Source organism: Ovis aries, chromosome 2 (genome assembly GCF_016772045.2).
Source record: "Ovis aries strain OAR_USU_Benz2616 breed Rambouillet chromosome 2, ARS-UI_Ramb_v3.0, whole genome shotgun sequence".
Taxonomy (NCBI): Eukaryota; Metazoa; Chordata; class Mammalia; order Artiodactyla; family Bovidae; genus Ovis; species Ovis aries.
In genome coordinates this window covers 43,202,336-43,215,166 of record NC_056055.1, presented here as the reverse complement: position 1 = coordinate 43,215,166, position 12,831 = coordinate 43,202,336, and the positions used below count along the sequence as shown (strand labels likewise).

At 43.9% G+C, this 12,831-nt stretch overlaps 1 protein-coding gene across 3 annotated transcripts in view; it reads left to right on the top strand.

The window, feature by feature from the left end:
• SLC39A14 (solute carrier family 39 member 14) overlaps window positions 1-7,132 on the top strand; it is a 51,251-nt gene extending 44,119 nt beyond the window's left edge. For all 3 annotated transcript variants that reach the window (XM_015093108.3, XM_042243147.1, XM_060409220.1), the window contains 3 exons: window positions 115-322; window positions 1,407-1,591; window positions 4,024-7,132. In XM_015093108.3, coding sequence (XP_014948594.1) covers window positions 115-322; window positions 1,407-1,591; window positions 4,024-4,170 — 540 coding nt within the window. In that variant the 3' untranslated portion in view covers window positions 4,171-7,132. The remainder of the gene's footprint in view (window positions 1-114; window positions 323-1,406; window positions 1,592-4,023) is intronic.
• The last annotated feature ends 5,699 nt before the right edge of the window (window positions 7,133-12,831 follow it).

The following is a 12,831-nucleotide window of genomic DNA, read 5'->3' as shown; positions in this document are numbered from 1 at the left end:
GGATTGGGAGGTGGGAAGGGCTTGCACGGTAACAGCCTTGATGACTCAGGCCTGCCCTGAAGGTCTGTCATCCACCCTTTGACCTGGGGGCCTTGGGGTCGGGCTTCCCGGCAGGACCTGCAGGCTTCCCAGAGCGCTTGCCACTGGCTGAAAGGCGTACGTTACTCAGACATCGGCACTCTGGCCTGGATGATCACCCTGAGCGACGGTCTCCACAACTTCATCGATGGCCTGGCTATCGGCGCCTCCTTCACTGTGTCCGTCTTCCAGGGAATCAGCACGTCAGTGGCCATCCTGTGTGAGGAGTTCCCACATGAGCTTGGTAGGGGCCCGGGCACTGCCCCCACCCCAGCCTGGTCCATTGTGCTGCCTCCCCGCAGCCCTTCAGAACACAGACCATGTTCAGTGAACACATTCTATGGGCTATGTGAAATCAAACCACTGATTCTCAACAGCCAAATCAGTCACTGAAAATCGATCATTGGATAAGGACATCCTTGGAGGTCCAGTGATTAAGACTCTGCACTTCCACTGTACGGGGCACAGGTTTGATCCCTGGTCAGGGAACTAAGGTGCTGCGTGTCACACAGTATGGCCCAAAAAACCCAAAAAATTGATCATTGGAAATGATGGAGTTTTTACCAGCATGTTTGTTTCCCTTTAGTCCTATAACCTGTGGCTTAGTTTCCTCACTTCTACACTGGGATTAATAGTGGTACCTAGCTCGTTGATTCATTGTGAGAAACATGGAAGAAAAAAAAATATAGTGAAAAGGACTTATGGCATGCCATTCACTAGACTTAAGTTTTCAGTTTATCGGTTATCTCTTACATCCTATTAATATTCCTAAGGCTGAGCTGCATGTTTGAGGTCTGGTGGGTAGAAGAAAGAGATGAGCCAGTTGGAAAGTCCTTGGTTTTATCAGAGGGAAAGTGTAAAAAGCCTAGATTTTTTTGAGGCTCAGATATTCAAGGTCATATCCTGGCTTTGCCATTTATTGGCTTGTGAATTTGCGCAAATGACTTAACATCTCATCTTGATTTTTGTTTCCTAAAAACACCATGCATTACAGTTTTGAGGAAGGAAGCTCCTTCTATCTCACCATCAATCAAAAGAGAAATGAAGCCATTGCTAGGTGGTTTTCTCTTTCGAAAATTCTGTGCATTGTGTTCAGCCTCTAGGCTGGACGCATATGGCCAGCCTCATAGATGAAAGCTTGCAAGCATCCTTGGTGTGGAGGTCAAGGGGCCCTTAGTCTGTCATTATGAGCTCTAGTCTGGGGCTATCAGAATTTTCACCCAGACTCCATCCAACGTTTAGGCAGTCTGTCCTCATCAAGCTGTGTGTCCCCCAACCTAATATAACTCTTGTGTCCACACCCTCCCTTCTCATCTTCCCTGCTGTAGGAGACTTTGTCATCCTGCTCAACGCCGGCATGAGTCTCCAGCAGGCTCTCTTCTTCAACTTCCTCTCCGCCTGCTGCTGTTACGTGGGCCTGGGCTTCGGCATCTTAGCCGGCAGCCACTTCTCTGCCAACTGGATCTTTGCACTGGCTGGAGGAATGTTCTTGTATATTTCGCTGGCTGATATGGTAAGTCTTCTGTAGTTTTAATGCCTTGTAGGCAAAACTGGATCAGGTTATTAAGTTAAGTTCATTGAGTGGGATGACAGCTAAGGTGCATTAGTTACTTTGTTTTTAATAACAACTTTATCAACAAGTCAGTTCATGTGTGTGCACACCAGCTAAGTCGCTTCAGTCGTGTCCAACTCTTTGCGACCCTATGGACTAGTAGCCTGCCAGGCTCTTCTGTCCATGGGATTTTCTAGGCAAGAATACTGGAGTGGGTTGCCATGCCCTCCACGAGGTCTTGCCGACCCAGGGATCAAACCCAGATCTCATATGTCTCCTGCATAGGCAGGTGGATTCTCTACCACTCGGCCATGTGAGAAGTCCAAATTTGTATACCACACCATTTACCTATTTAAAGTATACAATGCTTTTTTTTAAAGGGATATTAGATTTTTAAAGGATAAAAAGCCTATGTTCCTTGGGCATATGTCACTGAAGAAAATGATCTATCTCAACTCCAGGGTCCTTACCTAAGTATCTTTTAGATATTCATAGATAAATAGAAAGAAGGAGGCAGGAAGGGAGGGAAGGAAAGAAAATTACCCATAATTATTCTCCCTCAGAATACCACCACTTGGGTTTATTTCTTGTTTCTTCACAATGCAGCATGTTTGTTTTTAAGCAACTAATCACACTGAATATACACTTCTGTATCCTAGTTTCTTTTTTCACTTAATACATCCTAGACGTTTTTCATGCTGTATATTCTTTAAAGGCATCCTGTTCAGGGAATCCCCTGTCAGTCCAGTGGTTAGAGTGCCACACTTCCACGTCAAGGGGTGTGGGTACGATCCCTGTTTGGGGGACTAAGATCCAGCGTGGCACACCAAAACAAAACCAAAAAAGGCATCATCTCCACTGCTGGTATTATTTGGTGAGAGAATGTACTTGATCCAGAACAAGAATCACTGGCTCAGAAAGGCTGCATTAGTTTGAGGTTTTAATATATATTGCCAGGTTGCTTTCTAAAAAAGCTTAACCTTCCTTTACGTTATTAGCAGTGTCTGTCTGAAAGTGTACATTGTACTGTGCCCACTAACGTTTGAGTTTGCTAGTTTAATATCTGATTCGTTGCATCTTTTTCTCTAATGCAGTTGATTTCTTTCCTTAAGGGCATGACATGTTCTTTGGCGTGTTTGAATGCATTATGTTCTGTATCCTTGGAATGTATTATTTATTTATTTATTTTGGGGGAATGTATTATTTAAAAAAAATCATGTGTTTGTTTATTTTTGGCTGCACTGGGTCTTCATTGCTACATGCAGGCTCTCTCTAGTTGTGGCGAGCTGAGGCTACTCTTCCTTGCAGTTCATGGGCTTCTCATTGCTTCACTTGTTGTGGAGCACAGGCTCTAGGGTTCACAGACTCATTAATTGTGAAGCACAGGCTTAGTTGCTCCAACGCATGTGGGATCTTCCCCTTCCAGGGCTGGAACCCATGTCCCCTGTACTGGGAGACAGATTCTTAACCATTAGACTACCAGGGAAGTCCTGAAAAGTAGTATTTTTGATGAGATGATGAGAGTACTGACCACCACGGTCCATCCTCAGCCAATGGGTTAGGATATTTTTTGTTCAATCCTTGGGTCAGGAAGATCCCCTGGAGAAGGAAATGGCAACCCACTCCAGTATTCTTGCCTCGGAAATCCCATGACTAGAAGAGCCTGTAGAGCTACAGTGCATGGGGTCGCAGAGAGTCGAACATGACTGAGCATGCATGCCTTGCTAGCCAGATGCAGGAGACCTTGAGTCATTGCCATACTTAGCTCCATTTTCAGGCCCCTTACACAGTTTCCCAAACAAGTGGCAGTTTTATTAGAGTGGTTATTTTTAACCAGCCTCTAAAAACATCCAGGGTTACATATATGTATAGTACTTTGTTTCACCTCCATAGTTGCAAAGCAGTGGCAACCACCTTGGAGAAAGGTGATAATGTTTAAGTTCTTGAAGTTACTGCTATTGATTTTCTTTGTAAAGCAATCCTATATTTTTATATACCCTGGTGGCTTAGCAGTAAAAGAATCTGCCTGTCAATGCCGGAGACGTGGGTTCAGTCCCTGGGTCAGGAACATCCCTTAGAGAAGGAAATGGCAACCCACTCCAGTATTCTTGCCTGGAGAATCCTACGGACATGGCAGGCTACAGTCCACGGGATCACAGAGTCAGACATGACTGAGGAACTGAGCTTGCGTGCATGCATCTTGATTAAATATTATATATAATAGTTATTATAATAATCATGTACACTGATGATGTGTTATTTTCACATAAAATATAATAATAATAAACATTAATGATTATTCGATAGTGTATATAACTGAATTGTCTTGCACTTGAAGGAGCTGCAAGAAGAAAGGAACTGCAGCTCCCATGTTCTCTCCTTTTCTTTCCCAGTTCCCTGAGATGAACGAGGTGAGCCAAGAGGATGAACGCAAGGGCAGTTTCTTGATCCCCTTTGTCATCCAGAACCTGGGCCTCTTGACTGGTTTTGGCATCATGCTAGTCCTCACCATGTACTCGGGACATATCCAGATCGGATAGGGCCCCGCCAGGAGCCAGCGGGGTTGGCAGTCCGGCCCTGGGCTGCCCGAGGACGCCTCATCCAGGAAGCGCTTCAGAAGAGGCAGTTCTATTAAAAACTGTGACACAGACTCTATTCCTACATTCAAATGTCAGCTGGTTTTAAAAATGCTCTATCCAAGGAATAAGCTGCCCTGGTAACCAGCCTCTCGGTAGTGCCTCTGTCTCTTTCCTCTTCTCAACACAGCTCAAAAGACAAGCCTAACTTTTCCCTCTGGTTACCTTGGCCACTTTCTCTCCCAACCAGCACTGAGACATTCTGAATCCTTGGCCAGGTGACACAGAAAGAGAGCCAGGGCTCACAGCTTGGTGAGTAATAGTAGGAGGTGAACCTACAGTTTGGGGCTCATAAAATCTCAGTGTGTTTCCTGGGCCTCAGGGTGACCCATTTTTAAGTGAATTTGCCTGTTTCTTTTACAGCAAAAGTACAAAGGACAGGAATTGCTCTTATATTTTCAAAGTCTGTTCGGTTGCCTGTTCTGTCAAAGAGAAGTCAAAGCTGGAGTCAGATGAGTAGGGCTGGAGGAGAGGCAAGGACCCTTGTGTGTGGGCGAGGGGAGTGTGTCTTGTCAGGATGGCCACTTACTCCCACTGGGACCCTGGGCCAAAATTGGTTCTGCACCTGGTGTTTTGTGATTGTCCAGGTGAGCAGCGAGTAGTTTGTGTTGCCTGAACCTCCCCTCCTTTCAGATGAACACTGGTGGACACGGGAGGGCAGAGAAGAGACCTCTGAGAAATCTAATGGGTTTGTTACAATTCCCACGCCTCAGCCCCCACCCCCATCTCCTGAGAGACATTTCCACTGCCTCCCCAGCAGCACACTCTAAGCACAGTGACGACACCCGTGTTGGAGGGGAGACCGCACAAATTCACCTCCCTGGACAACAACTCGTGCTGCCAAGTGACAAGTTGACTTTTAGCACTGGAGTGCCGCTTGGGGGCTTCTTGACAAGGGTAATCAGAGGCGCAGTCAGGGCAGGCAACATTGAGGACTCACTAATGCCACAAGTAACAGTACACGCGATAGAACTCTGAGCTGGGAGGGGAGCATCCTTGGTGTTCACAGAATAGGGGGCCCAGGAGTTCCTGCGGCAACCAGCTGGGTCCCCCCCTCCGCCCTCACCCCACACCAGAAAGGGCGAATCCTGTATGGAACTGAATATGAATTATGCCAGTAACTCTTCAGAGAATGAATTGATAGACTCATGTGTGTGGGAGACCGTAGGTCACCTGCTTGCCCTGTGGAGCCCTCTCCACAGAGCTCCGGCTGTGAGGGGAGCTAGTCTCCAGGTTCACTAGGTGAATTGCTGTATTATTATCATATTGATAACGCGAGATTCCTCAGCCACTCTGGGGAGCCGACCTCTCCAGAAGCCTTCCTCAGTGGTGCCCGCGGTCGCAGCCCAGAGGCTGCGCTCGCAGACCGACCTGTGCGCGTGGCTGACCAGCACTGGTCCGTCGCCACCACCCGAGCACATTTCTGTTCTGACAGGAAAGCTTTTCCACTCTACAGTAATTGAAAGCATCGACTCTGGGTTTTTTCTTTTTTTTTTTTTCCTTTGGGAAACATCCCTCAAACCGGAACTATTCTTGAACATGAGCAGGAAAACCGCTGGTGATGCTTTACAAGTTTTTCTCATCTTGCCTGTTGACTTGGATAGTTTAGAGAATGGGCGGAAGGAGGAAGAAAACTCAGTTTTCAAGATTCTAGATGAACTGTCAGGACAGACTTCCTGGTAGGATTACGGTCCAGTTTTTACCAAAGAACCAATTTGAATGTTGGAATCTAACTTTTTATACTGTCGTTATTATTGTCACTATTAACTGTTTTGAAACAAATCCTTGTCTCTTCTGTTTCACTTTTCTCAGACTTGCTTTCAGGAGCTAGCAGGAAATAACACTCAAACCTTAGGACCTTAGACGATTTTGCTTCCCTTAATTTACATCAAAGTATTAACTTGATAATTTAGCATTCCCTGTAGATCTGTCCTTCCTTACAGACACTGGTATCTGTGGAGTAGAATCCTAAGTAAGCATTAGTGGGTTTCTAGTTTAGGAAAAGAGCCCAAAAATGTAACCTTGAGCAAATTTAAAAAATAAAATGTGAGCAGTAGGGTGTTTTCCCTTCTCGTGTACATCCATATTAGAAACTGACTTTGCTTTCACAGACACCTTCTTCAAAGGGGAGTTGTTTTCAAACTGTAATTGGTCCAGAGGCCAGTCCCAGTTGGAGCTTAGAAGGGGTAGAGACACTGAAATTGTGCAACGGATTTGCCTCGTGAATCGAAAACGTGGCAGTTTCTTTTTGAAGTGTTGGGTTTGCTGTGTCAAGCGTTTGTACACATTAGAAGTCTGAGGAGTAGCAAGTTCTGAGGACTTCTTTCACGTCTGGCATTAGCGTCTTCAGCCTGTCTCCCTCTGTGGCCCACCTTTCTCCAAGGATAACCAAGAAAGTATGTGGAACATGCAGGAGCCGTGACTCCAGAGGAGGGCGTCTGCTGCTTTTCACCCTCCCCTGGCTTGGAGGTCTCCTTCTGTCCTTGCCTCCAAGGGTTTTTGTGTCTCGTGTCAACTTAGGTCTCCCTTTCACTGGTCCTTCACCCTGGGTTTTAAAAAGAAAGCTTCTCTTTTATGGTATCCTAAGACCTGTTTTTAGTAAATCCTCTTCCACATGGTAATATGGAGATAGCAATATGTTGGAAATCTGCTTTGAAAGAGACGAAAGGTTGTCTGATTTTTGCAAAAGAGAGAGGGTAGCTTTCATTATTCGTATTTTATTTTACAGTTCTGCAGTTCCATCACAGTATTTTTTTAAATGACTCAGGTGTTATGAAGATAAATTAGAAAATAAAATAAACTTAAGTTATGTGGACTGTAAATGTTTTTATTTGTAAGATTCTATAAATAAAGCTATATTCTGTAACTGTTGAATCCTGTGTCATCTTTTGCAGTAAGGTAGGTGTAATGAAAACTGTTGAACACAAGGTGGCGATGATGTCTCACTAACATAAAGCTTCCTTTTACTGGTCCACCTTACATTTGGAGAGGGGTTTTAGTTGGTAAAGAGTCTGCCTGCAATGCAGGAGACCCCAGTTTGATTCCTGGGTCGGGAAGATCCGCTGGCAAAGGGATAGGCTACCCACTCCAGTAGTCTTGGACTTCCCTTGTGGCTCAGCTGGTAAAGAATCTGCCTGCAATGCTGGAGACCTAGGTTGGATCCCTGGGTTGGGAAGATCCCCTAGAGAAGGGAAAGGCTACCCACTCCAGTATTCTGGCCTGGAGAATTCAGTGGACTGTCAAGTCCATGGGGTTGCAAAGAGTCAGACATGAGTGAGCGACTTTCACTTTCACTTTAGAAGGAACCTCAGATAGTGTAACATGCTCACTTTAAAATGATTAACTCATTTTTTAATGGAGCCCATGACTTTATCAGTGATGGACGGTGTCTCCTAAAAAGAACTTTCTGTCATACTGTTTCACTCGTACAAATCCATGATTTGAAACTTGGAGAATATTTGTTGTTCAGTCACTCAATTGTGTCCGGCTCTTCGACTCCATGGACTGCAGCATTCCAGGCTTCCCTGTCCTTCACTATCTCCCAGAGCTTGCTCAAACTCGTCCATTGAGTCAGTCATGCCATCCTACCATCTCCTGTCATCCCCTTCTCCTACCTTCTATCTTTCCCAACATCAGGGCCTTTTCTAATGACTCAGCTCTTCAAATCAGGTGGCCAAAGTATTAAGAGTTTCAGTTTCAGCATCAGTCCTTCCAATGAAGATTCAGGGTTGATTTCCTTTGGGATTGACTGGTTTGATCTCCTTAAAGTCCAAGGGACTCTCAAGAGTCTTCTCCAACACCACAGTTCAAAAGCATCAATTCTTCAGCACTCAACTTTCTTTATAGTCCAACTCTCATATCCATATGTGACCACTGGAAAAACCATAGCTTTGACTATACGGACCTCTGCCGGCAAAGTAATGTTTCTGCTTTTTAATATGCTGTCTATGTTTGTCGTAGCTTTTCTTCCAAGGAGCAAGTGTTTTTTAATTTCAAGGCTGCAGTCACCATCTGCAGTGATTTTGGAGTCCAAGAAAATAAAGTCTGTCACTGTTTACATTGTTTCTCTATCTATTTGCCATGAAGTGATGGGGCCGGATGCCATGATCTTAGTTTTTTGAATGTTGAGTTTTAAGCCAGCTTTTCCATTCTCTTTCACCTTCATCAAGAGGCTTTTTAGTTCCTCTTTGCTTTCTGCCATAAGGATGGTGGTGTCTGCATATCTGAGGTTATTGATATTTCTCCCAGCAATCTTGACTCCAACTTGCGCTTCATCCAGCATTGTTGAGGTCATTTAATGGACCGGAACCTGGTGGTCTGGAGTCGACCGATGAGAAAGTAAAGGAGAGAGAAAGGCTGATAATCCTTGGTTTACGCAGAAAGCCAATAAAGCCCCTGCATGGGGCCTTAGGCACCCTCTCAATGTGGTGAAGGCTCAGAGTGCCTTCTCGAGAAGGTCTTAGAAGCCCAGGCAGGAAAGTGAACTCAGAGAGCCTCTGCGCTCCAGGGCATCAGCCTGAAAAAGAGAAAGAGAAAGAAAGACTCGGGGACCAGAGCTCTGATGGAACAAAGGTGTTTTAATCAACATGGTGTGGGGATATATACTGTCTTACAAGGTAGTTATTCTCAGCAAAGATAAACATTAAAATTCCAGACTTACAAAACATAGGTGATCCATGTTAGAGAGAGTTGTAAACAATCATTCTACCGTATGGTTCACAAGAAGGAAGAGGGTACTTATTACCGTATAGAAAAACTAAAGAAGGAAATGTCTGGATTCCTCAGCCCCTGGGAGAGGCTTGCCTCCCTTCTTAATTCCTGAGTATTCAGGAATTAATAAGGAACAGAATTCCTGACAGATCCAAAACAGCACACAAGAAGCTTCCTGTTAAATGCTTCCTGACAGCACAGCATTTCACATGATGTACTCTGCATATAAGTTAAATAAGCAGGGTCACAATATAGAGTCTTGACATACTCCTTTCCCAATTTGGAACCAGACCATGGTTTCATGTCCGTTCTAACTGTTGCTTCTTAACCTGCCTACAGGTTTCGCAGGAGGCAGGTAAGGTGGTCTGGTATTTCCATCTCTAAGAATTTTCCAGTTTGTTGTGATGCACTCAAAAACTTCAGTGTAGTCAATGAAGCAGAATATACTTGGTTCATTCAAACCATGTCTGCTGAATATCTCAGAGGGAAGAGTTCTGTCATGAGATTTAAAATTCTAAATCTGCTCTTTCTCCAATGTATTCAAAAGAGCAGGGGTCTGTTACTTATCTTTGACAACAAAAATGAACAGTAGGGTAAAAGAACTGATGCTAGGGACTTCCCTGGTAGTTCAGTGATTAAGACTTTGCCTTCCACTGCAGGGGTTGCAGGTTCAATCCCTGGTCTGGTAGTGAAAATTCCACATGCCTGATGGCCAAAAAATCAAAACATAAACAATATTGTAACAAATTGAATAAAGACTTGGGGAAAAAAGAATTGATGCTGTCTTACTACATAAAAATTCCCAAATGCCTGTTTCTCAGTCCTTTTTTTTTTTTAACTCAAGAATAATTTATTAAGTGGCTTCTATTGGAATTTTAAATCGCATTAAGTAGCTGTATTGGACTAACTTCTAATGCAGTTATTCAAAATGATATTCACTCCGTCCTCGGCTTGTGCCACCTCTGGATCACCTGCCCAGGTGGGATTAATGCCTCCCTGTGCTTAGCAGTTACTGGACTTGCATTGTAGTTGCTTGTTCTTTATACACCAACTTCCTTCTGGGTAGAGGCTCTACCTGGTTTCTCTTATGATTCCAGCACCTGCCACACAGTAAGAATGAATGAAAAGATCAAATGGAATGCCTGCAAGCTTTGTGTTGATAGACGGGCTCCTTATGCCCTGGCAGCAGTTCCTGTTGTGTTTTTACTGTCTTTGGTGTTGGTTTTGCCAATTGCTTGTTTCCTGGTCTTTCTTTAGAAACAGAAGTTTGAAAGAGGTGAATTTGTGGCTAGGATAGAATAGAGTGGGCTTCTGTGGTGGCTCAGTGAGTGGTAAAGAATCCACCTGCCAATGCAGGAGACAGGAATTTGATCCCTGGGTCAGGAAGATCCCTGGAGAAGGAAATGGCAACTCACTCCAGTATTCTTGCCCAGGAAATCCTATGGACAGAGAAGCCTGGTGGGCTACAGTCCCTGGGGTTGAAAAAGAGTCAGACACAGCTTAGTGATGAAACAACAACCTAGGATAGAGCCGAGCAAAGTAAACAGGTCACTAAGAAGATTAAAACTTTGATCTTAGCCATCTCTTTGTAATACTGTTAATTTTTGGTGGAAGGTGAATGCCCTTCTATCAAGTCGCTTTTGCACATTCGTCTTTACCATTCAGTGATGCTGAGACTGACTTGAACAGAATCCGTCTTGAGAAATAAGGACACCAAATGTCAACACAGGGTTTTTGGTTTACTGGAAAACAAAATGCTCATCTCTTTTATTAAAGATTTTCACACTCTTCCAGGAGAACATCTATTTCTGCTTTATTGACTATGCCAAAGCCTTTGACTCTGTGGATCACAGTAAACTGTGGAAAATTCTGAAAGAGATGGGAATACCAGACCACCTGACCGGCCTCTTGAGAAAGCTGTATGCAGGTCAGGAATCAACAGTTGGAACTGGACATGGAACAACAGACTGGTTCCAAATAGGAAAAGGAGTACATCAAGGCTGTATATTGTCACCCTGCTTATTTAACTTATATGGAGAGTACATCATGAGAAACGCTGGGCTGGAGGAAGCACAAGCTGGAATCAAGACTGCTGGGAGAAATAACAATAACCTCAGATATACAGATGATACCACCCTTATAGCAGAAATGGAAGAACTAAAGAGCCTCTTGATGAAAGTGAAAGAGGAGAGTGAAAAGGTTGACTTAAAGCTCAGCATTCGGAAAACTAAGATGGCATCCAGTCCCATCACTTCATGGCAAATAGATGGGGAAACAGTGGAAACAGTTGCTGACTTAATTTTTCTGGGCTCCAAAATCACTGCAGATGGTGATTGCCGCCATGAAATTAAAAGACGCTTGCTCCTTGGAAGGAAAGTTATGACCAACCTAGACAGCATATTGAAAGGCAGAGACATTACTTTGTCAACAAAGATCTGTCTAGCCAAGGCTATGGTTTTGCTAGTGGTCATGTATGGATGTGAGAGTTGGACAATAAAGAAAGCTGAGCGCCAAAGAATTGATACTTTTCAACTGTGGTGTTGGAGAAGACTCTTGAGAGTCCCTTGGACTGCAAGGAGATCCAACCAGTCCATTCTAAAGGAGATCAGTCTTGGGTGTTTGTTGGAAGGACAGATGCTGAAGCTGAAACTCCAATGCTTTGGCCACCTCATGCGAAGAGCTGGCTCATCGGAAAAGACCCTGATGCTGGGAAGGATTGAGGGCAGGAGGAGAAGGGGATGACAGAGGATGAGATGGCTGGATGGTATCACCGACTCAATGGACATGGGTTTGGGGGGACTCTGCGAGTTGGTGATGGACAGGGAGGCCTGCCATGCTGTGGCTCATAGGGTCGCAAAGAGTCAGACACAACTGATCGACTGAACCGAATGATCTAATGTGATATACCTGGACTTCTCAAGAATGACAGGTTTAAATCCCAGAGGAAGTGAATCCTTTCCATCCTTCTGAAATAAACTGGATTCCATTCTATTTAAATAGAAAAAAAAAAAAAAAAAGAAAAGGTTGTTGGAAAAGATCCATAGGTCCTTATCAGCTCTCAGCTAAGTATGTTTAGAGCTGTCAGCCCCAAAATATTTTTCTCTCCAACATCACAGTTCTTGCCAGATGTCTCTTCAAGGTTTATTTTAAAAGAAGGAAGGGAGTTCACAGACTATGTTTCCTGTATAAGAACAATCTTTGACCCTGGCAGTGGGTGGGATTCTGAAACAGTGGCATCAATTATAGTTAAGGAGTAATCCAAAAGTGCTCTACTTCTGGCGATCAGAAGCCAAGAAGGAGTTGTTTCTTCCATTAGGTTCTGAATATTTTTCTCCATCTGTGGTTTGCTTATCTCCTGAGGTTGCTTAAGAATAAACTCAGAAAATAATCCACAAAGGTTTTTATAAGTATACACATTAAAAGAAAGCCATCAGGAAATTCCAAGGAGAGGCCCCTGAAAAGAAAATCTGTTTTCAAAATGTTCCTTTTTTATGACTGGAAACAACATAAGTGTGCATCCATCATAACATTCATACATAGGCATAACATCAAAACGTCAAAAAACAACAAGTCTCCATACATTTTATGTGTTTTGTAGGTTTTTATTTTGTTTTCTCTGCCATTTCTTGTGAGCCATGATCATTCTTTTTATACACCTTTTAGTTTCCTCCCCACCCCACCCCCCCATAGGGAGCCCAGAAACATGTGCTGAGTCTCTTTGAAACAAGGAATCTCAAATAGCATATTGAAAAGAAATCTTTGATGAGGTGATTCTAAGTGAAATGTGCTCTTAAAGTATATATCATCCTGTATTTGGCTTTGTGTGTGTGTGTGTGTGTGTGTGTGTGTGTGTGT